The 15,782-nt window shown below is 36.4% G+C and overlaps 1 protein-coding gene across 1 annotated transcript in view; it reads right to left on the reverse strand.

The window, feature by feature from the left end:
* LOC124794997 (roquin-1) overlaps window positions 1-15,782 on the reverse strand; it is a 251,544-nt gene that overhangs the window by 53,388 nt on the left and 182,374 nt on the right. The window contains 3 exon segments of the mRNA XM_047258752.1: window positions 1,459-1,542; window positions 9,112-9,181; window positions 13,936-14,095. Of these exon segments, the coding sequence (XP_047114708.1) occupies window positions 1,459-1,542; window positions 9,112-9,181; window positions 13,936-14,095 (314 nt within the window).

Below are 15,782 nucleotides of genomic sequence, written 5' to 3' on the forward strand. Positions count from 1 at the left end.
TGGGCTCACACAAACTCACCAATTTGCCTCCAAAAAGGCAGTTCTGATGCATTTTTCTCAGGGTATCTATGAGCCATAATTTGTAGGTAGCAGTCAGTAGTGACGAGATGCTGCAGGTGACCACTATCAGGCAGATCTTCAATGTATGAATAACGTTACTGTAGTGTAAGCCAATTTGGTGTGCAGACTCTCATGCTGACAAATACTCCTGCTCTAAAATGACAAAGTGTGAATGGTCTAAATTTGTAACGTATTTCAAGATGTACCAATTGACTGAATAATGTACACTTGGTCCCCTGTCCTGTTCTCAACTGGAGACACAGTGCATTCTACTGAACAACACTGACTATGTTTTGCTATTGATGGGGCATCTTCCTTTGAGCATTGGTAGTTGTCAAATATGGCTTCAAAATATTCACATATCCATGTATAGATCAACAGATATCACAATGATGCATGTGACTTCCTGCACCAATTAAATTCATCACCCTTGAATACTTTTCATAATTTTGTATATTTATGAGGCAAGGGGTACATTCATCCTGTTAACTATTACTAAAATAAGTAACCAAATGATTTTGTCTTACCGATGAGCTCAGTGCACCAAAGATATGATGGGTTTCAGGATTTAGATTCATTTTCAAAAATAGTACCTTAACATCTTGCATGACCTAAGACATAGAAACTGCAGTATTCGTAGTGTGGAAAGTGTAGTGACTTTTCTTTATGAGATTCGCCTTGGAATGAAAAACATAATTATTTAAGAAGTAGTAAAAATTCTTCCAGGCCTGATGTTCAGTTACAAACACAACTATTTTGTGGATCAAGATGAAGTTTGACTGACAATTTTGCCCAATGTGTACCCACAAAAGAAATAAATTATTATCATCAATGCCACACTCTGATAGTCAAGAAATTTTCATCTTGACCTGTGTTATGTTCCCATACAAGGAATAAAATGACTTACTCATTACTATACTACACAAACAGGGCCAATAGTTGCTTATTATTGTACCACACAAACAGGGCCAATGTAACTATGTCTTCATTCTGTATACAAAGAAACAGGTTTTTGTATTGTTAACTGTTTATGCATTTCTTTTCTTGTCTTCTGTTATCGAGTTTTTGTTACTAACCACTGCCGATTTCTTCTATTCAATGTCGTAGAGATTGCCACAGCATTTTTGGCATCCACCCTGTCTCTCTTATTTTTTACTGCTTGACTGTCTCAGGAGCAAGAAATCATTCTTTGACTTGAGATTTGAAATTATGGATTACTAATTAACCCACCTCGAGTTTTACAGTTTTTGATATGTTAGCAATTATATGCTCTACTTTAACCCTTATCTCACAATGAAGCCCTATGTAAACACAGTATCATAAAATTAATTCTTTTCACTATTATGATAATGATAAAGTCATGTAGTTTGGAAACAAAGAATTATGTAAGATGCATACCAGTCTCAGTTCTTCCTGCTCTATAAGCTGCAATTCCTGTGTAAGCTTTTCTCCTTCTGTAAGTGCACTCCCATGTGAAACCAGCTGAAAGAGAAATAAGAAAAACAACAACCAGAAAATAAACAAAAGTTGCTATACATTACACTGATGGAAAAAAATCGCAACACCAAAAAATATACGTAATGAAATTTCAGGAATACATTTGTCTGGGTGACATTTTTAAGTGATTAACATTGCGAGATCACAGGTTAATGTAAGCATGAGATATGCTATTGCAAATGTGAAATGCTGGTACATTAATAACCAGTGTAACTGCCAGAATGATGAATGCAGATACACATGCATTTTGTTGCACAGGTGTTACATGTCAGTTTGTGGGATGAAGTTCCATGCATGTTGCACTGGGTCAGTCAATACAGGAACGGTTAATGCTTTGTTGGAAACTTAGTGTGTGACTGAAAGAAGTAAGGGACACGCTGATCAAGTTGGTTAATTTTATGATGTCTCATTCTGCTCTTAAGCACAGATATTTCAAAGAGTTTCTTTCTGAATGTGATTTGGCCATTCAGACTTACTGAAGTATAATAATGTTCATTGGCCAAGTAAAGAAGTAGTAACATCCTTCTTAGAAATCTTGGATTCACATGAAGCAAGAAACTACGTGGAGTTCCTAGCACATCACTGCAGTATGATAGGTATGACTCTCTTGGAGGACATTAATATGTGATCTGATACAAAGTGTCTCTCTTCTTTCCATTGCAAGCCGGATATATTTGAAAAAAATATTGAAAGTAGAGAATTTTTTTGCTTTCCAACAATTTTTGAATATAAAAGTAATTCTGAACAGACATTTCATTTCAGTATTATTAAATTTTATGTCAGATGTTAAGAAGGAATTTGCAGTAAGATTCCAAGACTTTTCCAAGATAGAAAAGCTGTCGCAATTCTTAAAATCATGTTTTGAAGTTTCCAGCTGCAGAATGGATGCATGTGGCTGTGAAGCTGTTCTGCCTTTCAAAGCCTTTACTCCGAATGGAGATAACACACTATCAGGAAGAAATTTCCTCGCAATCTTATATATGACTGCATCTGCTGAAGAAATTTGGACTAAATATGCACGAGAAAAATGTAAAAAATTAGTCATCATGTACCTTTCTACTATTTGTGCTCTACATATATTCATGAAATTTCCCTTTAAAAAATGAATTTTTTGAAGAACAGGTATCTCTCAAGATTAATGGTCGCACAGCTTGAAGACACTATTTGCGTAAGTTGCTCCCCATGTGAACGTAACTTTAAGAAACTGGCTCCAGGCTGCAAATCTAATTTCTCCCATTGATTTTAAATACAAGTATGCCTATCTATTGTTATTCATATTTTGTGTATGAAAATCAAAATAAAAAAAGAGTCTGAATATACTTTTTTTCTGGGTTTTTCCAATACAAATATGACAGTCTATTAGAATCAAAAATTAGTAAGGAATATGAGCTCTTTTCTAGATTTTTGAAAACAAATATGCCTATTACTGCATTTCATATTATTCTGTGAGTGAAAATTAAAATAAAAAATTACTGAGGACTAAGTTTTTTCTTCTGGGTCTCGATAAAAATGTTCCAAAGTATCTGCACCCTTCTGAAATAACTTGCCAACTCCTGATACAGACTCTGCCTCTTCCATTCTAATCACATACTGGAAGAACACCTTTCAAATTATGAATCTCCCAATTAAGTCTTTTCTTGTGACTTAACTGATGGCAGCAATGCAAGACAAAGCTTCCTATGCTTCAGAGTATGATAAGTTTCCACACTTAATTTATGTGCAATATGCACTCCAAACAAAGCATAAAACCAAATTCCAAGCCACCTGGACATTCTCTGCTGGTATCTACAGCTGTAGAACTTGTCAATCCTTTGAATGGTAAAGGTTTTATACACCAGTGTAGAACTCCCTGGCACTTTAGGAAATGAACACCAGCAAAAAACAACTTGTTTTGAAAAACACTTTGATGCATGGCAACATGTCCACTGCATATTTTCATAATAAGAAAGCACAAATATAAATTCCACAAATACTTCATGGTAGCTTCCAAAGCACTGAAATTGAGATTGCACTGATTGATGTGCCTTTTCCAGCCAAGTTAATGGTTTAAACTGATAATCAAACAGTATGGATATAACAAAAGCTAAGCTTCACACACAATATTGGCTGTTAATTTTTTTTCCAATGGTGTAGTTGGCAGTAATGTAACATAATTCACTTTGTGTAAAAGGAAATTTACTTTGAAATTAACACTTCTAAACTGCAGTTTGTTGTTACTAAGTATTGCATAGTCTTCATCCCAAAGCCTTTGACACATTTTGCTGTTAGCAGACACTTGTGTGTGTGTGTGTGTGTGTGTGTGTGTGTGTGTGTGTGTGCGCGCGCGCGCGCGCACTGTCAAACAATTGAAAATCCAGGGTGGAATGCAACAATATTATGAAAAGGATACATGACTCACCATATCGTGGAGATGATGAGTCACAGATATGCACACCAAAAGACTGTCACAAAATGAGCTTTCGACCATTAAGGCCTTTGTCAAAAATAGACCCCCACCCAGCACACATACGTGCAAACATAACTCACTCACGCGCGTGTGTGTGTGTGTGTGTGTGTGTGTGTGTGTGTGTGTGTTTTCGACAAAGGCCTTGTTGGCTGAAAGCTCATTTTGTGACAGTCTTCTTGTTGTGTCCATCTGCGATTCTATCTCCACTATATGGTGAGTAGCAACTATCATCTTCATAATACTGTGTGTTTTTTTACTGTAGGTAGTGCATTTTCTTTGCAAATAAAGTTTTGTTTTGGTGATATTCTCTCATTTATGTTTCACTGTTGCAGTATTATCAAGCAGGAGTGGTCTAAAGTAAAATTCTTTGTTAGAATATCAGTTCTTACCAGTTAAAATTACAAAAATTTAACTGAAAACTGGAACAATGAAAAATTCCCAAAGTTTTAAGAAATTTCTGGGTTTTCCCCACACGAAGAAAGTCCCACGTTTTACCCGGTTTTCCCAATTGTCCTGGGGTGTACACACTCTATCAGAACATAATACTAACACTCCAAATTTCACAGTTATCTTAATACAGTAAAATACATACAGCTCATCAAGCATCTGTCTAGTCCAAACACATCCCCCAGAATGCCCTATCATGTACCTGTTATGATTAATCACGTACCTGTTATGATTAACCCATCCATAATTGAAGCCTTAATCCGGATAAGTCGTGTTTAGATACCTTCCAGTAAAACACAAAAAATTGACCAGGAATTTGAAAACTTTGTTAATAACTCTTGTCCTTTCCCAACCTTTATTCTGGCTGTCAATACACTGTTACAGCTTTTTAGTTAATGAAACAAATATTTGGTATAACATTTATTGAATTTTAAAAAATTGGACTTGTCTTGCTCTTGCACGAAATAACTTTTTTTTTAACATGATGTCAAAAAGTAAACAAGTAACTACAGAAACAATTATTAACTATTTACAGATTACTAAATATGATGAAGGGTCTAAAAATTACACAGAAAAAGTGGATACCATGATAAAAGTGATAGGCATGGAATGTTGATAAAAAGTTCACTGTGCTTCTCCTGCTGCTGAACTCTATGTAGTATTCGTAATGGTTCCATATCTGAGACTGGCACATCCTCCTTGGCAAGCTTCATGACATCTCTATATTTCTCAGATATAACTGACAGAGGTGCTTTATAAAGTTTTTCCTCACGAGAAGTAAAAGTAGTTGAGACTTTCTGAATAATAAAATCATGATATACAAGTTGTGATGATAATGCACTATATCCGTCTTCTAGTCAAAGAACATGTACTTTGAAATAGTTAACTTCTCTTTGTAAGCACTCTTAAATGTTACACCAAAGCAGCTATTTCGTGTGGAACAAGAAGTCTACAAACAGATCTTGTGTAACACAACCACAGTGAACTTCTTGGAGGTATTTCACATAGCAGACTCTCACTACTGTTTTGTGCAATGTCAAAGCAAGCCCTGGACATGTCCAGTTCTTACCCCAAACATCCTATGTCAGTAAGTCCATTCCCTACGTTATTCTGAATTTGTGCCATACTTGCACCACATGATACAGCAATCTTCAAACTGTGCAATGGTAGTATATATCTGGTTATTGCACCAATGGCTTAAACTGTTTTCCACTTCTGCATAAATCAATATAACAGTTTCCTCTGCATCATTCAAAACAATGCTGTGATTTTTTTTTTGAGTATTCCTTTAAGGGAGCAACAATGACCCTGAGAGCAGAGCACTATTTTCTCTTAAAACACTGCTCTGAAACTAACATACTTGGGCTGCAACGGAAGACCTCTTAAATAGTTACCTAGTATGTCTGATTATGTCTCTCAGTCAATTTGTTCTGTCTGCCACAGTGGTGATTGGGTTTATTGCTTCCACTAAATTTTTGCTTTGCAACACCACCAGCAGCACACCTACACTTATATAACTTCTATGAAATAACCATGGAATTATGAAAAAAGGCATAAACCAAAATCTTATAAAACTTCAAAAATTATGAAATTGTATGTAGATCTGTGGTGCGCGTACAAATATGTTAGTTTAAGTTTTGCTACAGTTAGGGGAAATCAATATCGTACTGTGTACAATGAACACTCTTGCAATGCAAATTAAACAGAACAAATAAAGTATACCAAAAGTGTAGTGTGACGATAAAGCTTGTTTCGAAGCGATAATTGGCCAGTTAAAGTATTCAAGAAACTTGAATACATACTCTATATGATCAAAAGTATCCGGACATCTGGCTGAAAATGACTTCCCAATTTCTGGCGCCCTCCATCGGCAATGCTGGAATTCAATATGGTGTCGGCCCACCCTTAGCCTTGATGACAGTTTCCACTCTCACTGGCATACGTTCAGTCAGGTGCTGGAAGGTTCCTTGGGAAATGGCAGCCTATTCCTCATGGAGTGCTGCACTGAGGAGAGGTATTGATGTCAGTCGGTGCGCCTGGCACGAAGTCGGCGTTCCACAACATCCCAAAGTTGTTCTATAGGATCCAGGTCAGGACTCTGTGCAGGCCAGTCCATTACGGGGATGTTATTGCCATGTAACCACACTGCTACAGGCCATGCATTACAGACAGGTGGTCGACTGTGTTGAAAGATGATCGCCATCCCCAAATTGCTCTTCAACAGTGGAAAGCAAGAAGGTGCTTAAAACATCAATGTAGGCCTGTAATGTGACAGTGCCACACACAACAACAAGGGTTGCGCCCCCCCCCCCCCCTCCCCGCTCCAATGAAAAACATGACCACACCATAACACCACTGCCTCCGAATTTTACTGTTGGCACTACACATGCTGGCAGGTGATGTTCACTGGGCATTCGCCATACCCACACACTGCCATCGGATCGCCACATTGTGTACAGTGATTCCTCATTCCACACAACGTTTTTCCACTGTTCAGTCGTCTAATGTATACGCTCCTTTCACCAAGCGAGGTGTCGTTCAGCGTATACCTGAGTGATGTTTGGCTTATAAGCAGCCGCTTGACCATGAAATCGAAGTTTTCTCACCTCCCGCCTAACTGTCATAGTACTTGCTGTGAATCCTGATGCAGTTTGGAATTCCTGTGTGATGGTCTGGATAGATGTGTGCCTATTACACATTACTACCCCTTCAACTGTCGGTGGTCAGTCAAGAGACAAGGTCAGTCTGTACGCTTCTGTGCTGTACGTGTCCCTTCATTTTTTCATTTCACTATATCACATGGGAAACAGCAGACCTAGGGATGTTTAGGAGTGTGGAAATCTCGCGTACAGACATAGGATACAAGTGACACCCAGTCACACGACAACGTTCGAAGTTCGTGAGTTCTTCGGAGTGCCCCATTCTGCTGTCTCACGATGTATAATGACTACTGAGGTTGCTGATATGGAATACCTGGCAGCTGGTGGCAGCACAATGCACCTAATATGAAAAGCATGTCTTTGGTGTGCCTGGATACTATTGATCACATAGTGTAGCAGCACACATGCTTAGTGCCACAGGTAAGCACAGCTGCATATTATCTTTGCATTTTAAAGCAATTTTGCTATCGACTAGTTAACATAAATGTTGCATTAAAGATAATTATTACAGTTTTGGTGGCTTCAGTTTCACTGACATCTTAATATTTATGTATGGTTATATTTTATTTCAGAATATCATAAATACTAATGCCAGACGTTTGTAAATGCCTGCATACTTTATCTCTTTGTGTGTCCTTTCACTTTCCACTATCTACTGTGTGCAACTTGCATGTTATTCTTAGCCACCTACTTAATCCATCTCACATAGTTAAGCCTATTCACAAAAATTATTCTATATTACACAACACAAAATTTCCTCCTCATCCAAGAAGTTCTGCCTGTGTTTTTTACCATGTTGCAAATTGAGTGCAAATTTCTTCAACTCTCATCATTTAAAAAAGGATGCAATAATGTTCTGTTGTTTCCTAGAGCAGAAGTATATTTGTTTTCTTACTTTTCGTCTTACTTATTTCTCAAAAGACATGTATCTTTCCTGTGCACAGTACTGTGGAGAATTTAGAGAGAAATGGTAGAAATTTAGGGAAACACATTCTGACAGAATGGCTGGATTCACTTCTATTTCCAATTTTTCCGATAAATGAAACCTAAATGAAACCAGTTTTCTCTCCCCCAATCCTGACTGACTGAAAATTGGAACACAGTGACGAGAAAATTTAAAACTGCTTAGTACATATGACGCTGTATTTGATTTGTACCCTGCAACAGAAGCTGCAGGTTTTAAATAATTGTACCATTTTCATCCAGCTTTTCAGCTGATAATGTTAGCAACCTATTATGTTTCATATTTTTATTTCATTGAAATGTTTTGTGTCTATTTTCATTTAACAATATTTATGGTTAAAAAGCAAGGAATCTCTCTTTCTCATTTTTTGAAACTGCTGTAATGTTTGGGTTAAGGTAGAGCTTACTACAATATTATTTGTTTCCTGTATTTTCAGACCCAATATATCTTATGATACGGGTTATGAACTCAGTTTTACTGGAGTAATTTTTGCCATCAATACAATAGACGATGAAGAAAGGCTGTTTTTCCTTGTTCATGGAGTCTCACCTCCAAAATATACTTTTCCCCTTGCTGGCAACATAGTATCTCTCATATAAAATAGAGTGACATTATTTACAAGTGGTCACGTATTTGCTTGTAAATATTGTTCAGGTTGTGTAACTTCTGATTCACATATATTTTAATATTGTAAATAAGTATATTTTATATATAAAAAGTGTATTTTAATATTATAAAAATGAAAGAAAATAGCTTCCACTTACAAAGTACAGCTCAAATTTTAATAAGGATCTAAATTTCTCATTTGTGAGATGTGATGCAGCTTATAACAAGATTTGATTAAAACCATGATTTTTAATATTGTCTGTCCATACAGATAATTATTCTTATTTGTTAAAGAAGTAAATATTATTGTCTTAATAGGGAAACAATCACAACAAATCTATTGTAGTTTTCCTATACAAAAGTTTTTCAATCATCTCAAGCTTATGATAAACTATAAAACAGAATATTACCCACATATGAACAGTACCAACCTTCAAATCATTTATTCTCCGGTGCAAGGTTCGCAAATGTTGTCTCATTTTCTGGTTGTTTGCATAGCTTCTGAAATGTGGAATCACACAAATAATTTGTAAAAAAAATCATATATACACATGAATAAATGTATGAATAACTTTACACTTCACCCATTAAGGCAAGTCTTATGATGAATAATGAACCCTCGACTGTTTTTATTATTAGGCCTATAATAAAAGTTAATTATGGCTATTAAAGAACATGTTCACAAAGTAGAGATAAGCAACAACTAACCTATGCACGAAGACTTTTTTTCTGTTACGTTAAAAAGACAGTTAATGTGACACCAACTATGGGGTGGGTGCATCAAAGTAAAGTAATTTATTTTTGAAACAGCTTCAGTTCTGACTATTATGCCTACTACTAACTGAACAGTTTCACATAACAGGTACTATTCCCCAACATTTCAAGTTGAGAAACGGTTTAGGTGTCTTCATACTGATATGAAAGATGGGATAGTCAAAGCTGTATGTTAAATACTGTGGGATATCCTGTACTTGAAGCATTTGTTATTCAATAAGTTGTTACCTTTACTACTTAAATTATTTCCATTCCGTCAGAACTTACCATTACCATAAGACACACGACAACCATGACAAAACAAACAAGCACAGAAAACAGAAAGTTTTTTATATCTTAAAAACAAGAAGGAAATAAATCACAATGACAACGGGACTCTGTGTAAATCTGCATAAATGTTATTAAGAATTTGACCGATCTTTGATTACACTGGGAAAGGATGGGGAAAATCCAAGGGAACTTAATGTCCAAGTCAAATTTGGGATATTGTACCAATTGTTTACACAGAGACATAAAAGCTTTTACATAAAAAATATGGCATTAATATACTCAGCTAAATGAAATGAAATGGAATTCAGACACACAATAAAATGGAAGTACTATAACAAAAATAAAAAAGAGACATAATGCACTTTAAGGTTGAAGGCATCTTTAAAGACTGATGCCAAAAGAAAGAAAAGAATGTATGAGTAGAAGACAACAGCTTGCTGTTTTGAGTGAATGTCAACGAAGTCCTACAAATTCTACAGAAGTACTAAGAATAGATCTTAAAATCATGTGCGATATTTGCCTCACTGTTTTTATAACTGATTATCAGATTCAGACCTGCTTTTGTGTCAAATAATTACAAATTTCCCATCATTTACACTCTGTGAAACAACATTCATGGAAAAGAGCAAAAACAGTGTAACTGACATAAAAAGAAGCTGGAATGGCACTGGCCTTCAAGCAGTGTTTCGCCCTCATTCTGAACTGGTGGCTGTTACAAGTCAGAATACTTCATATCACTAGTGCTTGCCTTCTACCACTGCCATCCTAAGAATAAATGTTGCATATTGTGTGTAGCAAGGTTCACAGCCAATAAGTTAGTGAGTGAAATGTTTGAAGTATATAATAATAATATCACTTTTGTGTTTTTGTTCACAGTTGTATGATGGACAATCTTATGAATACACTATTTCAAAGGAATAAAATACTTAGTTCATTGCAGAACACATGTTGCACTTGTGGGACTACCACATCCACATTGAATATAATCATGAGAGAGAGAGAGAGAGAGAGAGAGAGAGAGAGAGAGAGAGAGAGTGTGTGTGTGTGTGTGTGTGTGTGTGTGTGGTTTGAGGTTTTCGGGCACTAAACAGCGTGGTCATCAGCGCCCAAACACACAGAAACAGGAACACATGTGAAGGGACGAAGACAGACAGCGAACAAGGAGAACGGCTAAAAGACACAGACCTGACGCAGTTCCAAATCCTCACATACAGAGGCTAAACAAGAGGAGAAGAAACACAATAAAAACGGAAAGGAAACACAAAAAAAGAGAACAGAAATCGAAGTGAAACAAGTAGGTAATCGTGACTGGTGCACCTCTTACCTAAAACCTAACACTGTATGTGGTGAAGAAAATAATGAGAGTTTAGAAACTCTTAATGAACGGAAAACTCATAGGTTAAAAGATTTATGCAGCACTATAAACGGGACAATACCTTGCAAATATGACAAAACCGGTCTCTTCATCAAAACTCTCCCCCAATAAATAACTTACCTTTAAAGGTGAAAGTTATCATACAGAAAAACACAGTAAAGTTCACCTCAAATTAATGTTAGCTATCATAATTCTTGGGTCTGAAAAGATTAAGCTCTTTGTGATTCTGTAAGTTTTAATCACTACTCACTAACTACAGCGCCAGTCACAATGAATGGATGACTTCACAACTTTTTGAAAAACATTTGTTTGGCCTTGATGCAAATATGGGTCTATAACAGTAAACTGCTTCTATCTGTAAACTGTTGCTCTTCACATCCTAAAAATGAAAATTTATGAAATCTGCAGTTTTAATTCTGTCCACATCTCCAACTGATTCTCAGAAGGTTCTTCCAAACTGAAGAAGGAAGTTAATTTTGCCAATCAGATCTGTGTAATGATGATGATGACTGTAAAATTATTTGTACTTCATTGAGGACAAAGTTGTCATTGGAGCATCCAATGCAGGACTCCCTGCATTTTTACATCAATATTACCGCACAAAAAGTGTGTCAGTGGTGTGTAATTGGATGGTTGATTTGGATGAAGCGACCAAACAACGAGGTCATCGGTCCCATCAGAATAGGAAAGAATGGTCAAGGAAGTCGGCTGTGTCCTTTCAAAGGAACCATCCTGGCATTTGCCTGAAGTGATGTAGGGAAATCACAGAAAACCTAAATCAGAATGGCTGGATGCGGATTTGAACTGCCATCCTCCAGTGTGCTAACCACTACATCACCTCGCTCGGTGGCGTATAATATCCAAGAAAATAATGACAGTACAGGAAATGACAATAGAAATAGTGATTTTGATCATGCTAGTGGTGCGCCTTGAAATGACGATTCAAGGGCATTAGTGAGTATTTCTAAATGTGTCTATCAATTAGAAAAAATGATAGAGAAAAGATCACCAGTATGTATAATTCTATGTGTTTTTTTTTTGGGGAGGGGGGGGGGGGGGGGAGGGGGGGGGGGGGGGGAGAGAGAGAGAGAGAGAGAGAGAGAGAGAGAGAGAGAGAGAGAGAGAGAGAGGATAAGGAATTACCAAGTGTCAATCTTACGTAAGATCAAAGGTTTCAAATTAAAGGTGAGTACTGTTAATAAAATGGCATGTACTTCAAAAGTGACTTCCCCCCAACAAATTTTTCCACAATTTACACATCAGTTTAATAAGTCACAGCTGCAAAATACTAACGCGAATTCTTTACAGACGAATGGAAAAACTGGTAGAAGCGGACCTCGGGGAAGATCAATTTGGATTCCGTAGAAATGTTGGAACACGTGAGGCAATACTAACCTTACGACTTACCTTAGAAGAATGATTAAGAAAAGGCAAACCTACGTTTCTAGCATTTGTAGACTTAGAGAAAGCTTTTGACAATGTTAACTGGAATACTCTCTTTCAAATTCTGAAGGTGGCAGCTATAAAATACAGGGAGCGAAAGGCTATTTACAATTTGTACAGAAATCAGATGGCAGTTATAAGAGTCTAGGGGCATGAAAGGGAAGCAGTGGTTGGGAAAGGAGTGAGACAGGGTTGTAGCCTCTCCCCAATGTTATTCAATCTGTATATTGAGCAAGCAGTAAAGGAAACAAAAGAAAAATTCGGAGTAGGTATTATAATTCATGGAGAAGAAGTAAAAACTTTGAGGTTCGCCGATGACATTGTAATTCTGTCAGAGACAGCAAGGGACTTGGAAGAGCAGTTGAATGGAATGGACAGTTTCTTGAAAGGAGGATATAAGATGAACATCAACAAAAGCAAAACGAGGATAATGGAATGTAGTCAAATTAAATCGGGTGATGCTGAGGGAATTAGATTAGGAAATGACACACTTAAAGTAGCAAAGGAGTTTTGCTATTTAGGGAGTAAAATAACTGATGATGGTCGAAGTAGAGAGGATGTAAAATGTAGACTGGCAATGGCAAGGAAATCGTTTCTGAAGAAGAGATATTTGTTAACATCGAGTATAGATTTAAGTGCCAGGAAGTCGTTTCTGAAAGTATTTGTATGGAGTGTAGCCATGTATTGAAGTGAAACATGGACGATAACTAGTTTGGACAAGAAGAGAATAGAAGCTTTCGAAATGTGGTGCTACAGAAGAATGCTGAAGATAAGGTGGGTAGATCACGTAACTAATGAGGAGGTATTGAATAGGATTGGGGAGAAGAGAAGTTTGTGGCACAACTTGACTAGAAGAAGGGATCGGTTGGTAGGACATGTTCTGAGGCATCAAGGGATCACCAATTTAGTATTGGAGGGCAGCGTGGAGGGTAAAAATCGTAGAGGGAGACCGAGAGATGAATACACTAAGCAGATTCAGAAGGATGTAGGTTGCAGTAGGTACTGGGAGATGAAGAAGCTTGCACAGGATAGAGTAGCATGGAGAGCTGCATAAAACCAGTCTCAGGACTGAAGACCACAACAACAACAACAACAACAACAACATTACACATTTTAATGTCCCATGGAAATGGTTTCACTGTATGAATAGACCGTGGACAAACAGAAAGTAAGCATTAAAAACAAACACAGAATTTATTTTGTGGCATCATTCAGAAATCCTTACGGCTATTACTAAGCCTAACCAGAATTTTAAAAAGAAATGTTTGCAGAGCAACTTTTACTTTGCTCCTCCAACTGAAACAGCCTCTAATGAACTAGGCATGCAATCAACAATTCTGATTTTGATTTGTTACCACCAAAAAGATGTTAAAAATTATTTAATAATACTTACTCTTCTGAGGGACAGTCAGGTACTCTATTTTGTACAAACAGCTGAGGAGGATCCAAAATTCCATGGCCAATTGTTATGTAGCCATCACCCAATCCAGCAGTTGCAGGAGTTACTATGTGGCCACCTGGCAAAGTGGTTGCTTGCAAGGCTGCTGGATATCCTGCAAAATCAATGCAATTCTCAGTGATGTTACAGATAGCTATTAGAAATTGTGCCTCAAAATCCTACAATTTTCAAATACATAAATATGTTGCTTGTGAAGCATTACTTGACTACTTCCAAGTTTAAAACATGATGTGGTAACATACAAAGGCAGAAAAAGAACTCTCTAGGAAACAAAATTTCATGGCCCTTCCCTATGTAAGTTACTCATGCACACGAGCTTCTCTCTTCACTTGATTTTTATTTATTAATTAGCTCTGATTTTACACCCCCATTGAAATACTTTTAACCACTAGTCACCTAAGTTTTATTAATTCTTGTTTTGAAGTATCTTCAGTAAACTCGAATACGCAACTGTAAATAATAGACATCTAAAAATGTAACTTTGAGAAAATTGGTATGTTAAGTTCTGTTTTCGTGCTTGCTGTAAACAAATATTGATACAGTGGAGCCACTTTTACATGTCAGTCGTAGGTAGGGAATGTTCTGAAATATGGTTACATAATACACCAATGGAGGTCAGGGCTGTCCTATGTTTACGACAACAACAACCTCAACAAACAACGGTGCTATTAGATTAGATTAGATTAGATTAGATTAGATTAATACTAGTTCCATGGATCATGAATACGATATTTCGTAATGATGTGGAACGAGTCAAATTTTCCAATACATGACATAATTAATTTAATTTAACAACATACTTAAGTTAATATAACAACTTTTTCATTTTTTGTGTTTTTTTATTTTTATTTTTTTATTTTTTATTAATATTTTTTTTAAATTTATATCTAAAAATTCCTCTATGGAGTAGAAGGAGTTGTCATTCAGAAATTCTTTTAATTTCTTCTTAAATACTTGTTGGTTATCTGTCAGACTTTTGATACTATTTGGTAAGTGACCAAAGACTTTAGTGCCAGTATAATTCACCCCTTTCTGTGCCAAAGTTAGATTTAATCTTGAATAGTGAAGATCATCCTTTCTCCTAGTATTGTAGTTATGCACACTGCTATTACTTTTGAATTGGGTTTGGTTGTTAACAACAAATTTCATAAGAGAGTATATATACTGAGAAGCTACTGTGAATAGCCCTAGATCCTTAAATAAATGTCTGCAGGATGATCTTGGGTGGACTCCAGCTATTATTCTGATTACACGCTTTTGTGCAATAAATACTTTATTCCTCAGTGATGAATTACCCCAAAATATGATGCCATATGAAAGCAACGAGTGAAAATAGGCGTAGTAAGCTAATTTACTAAGATGTTTATCACCAAAATTTGCAATGACCCTTATTGCATAAGTAGCTGAACTCAAACGTTTCAGCAGATCATCAATGTGTTTCTTCCAATTTAATCTCTCATCAATGGACACACCTAAAAATTTGGAATATTCTACCTTAGCTATATGCTTCTGATTAAGGTCTATATTTATTAATGGCGTCATACCATTCACTGTACGGAACTGTATGTACTGTGTCTTATCAAAATTCAGTGAGAGTCCGTTTACAAGGAACCACTTAGTAATTTTCTGAAAGACAGTATTGACAATTTCATCAGTTAAGTCTTGTTTGTCAGGTGTGATTACTATACTTGTATCATCAGCAAAGAGAACTAACTTTGCCTCTTCATGAATATAGAATGGCAAGTCATTAATATATATTAAGAACAACAAAGGACCCAAGA

This window comes from Schistocerca piceifrons, chromosome 4, assembly GCF_021461385.2.
Source record: "Schistocerca piceifrons isolate TAMUIC-IGC-003096 chromosome 4, iqSchPice1.1, whole genome shotgun sequence".
In the NCBI taxonomy this organism is placed as follows: Eukaryota; Metazoa; Arthropoda; class Insecta; order Orthoptera; family Acrididae; genus Schistocerca; species Schistocerca piceifrons.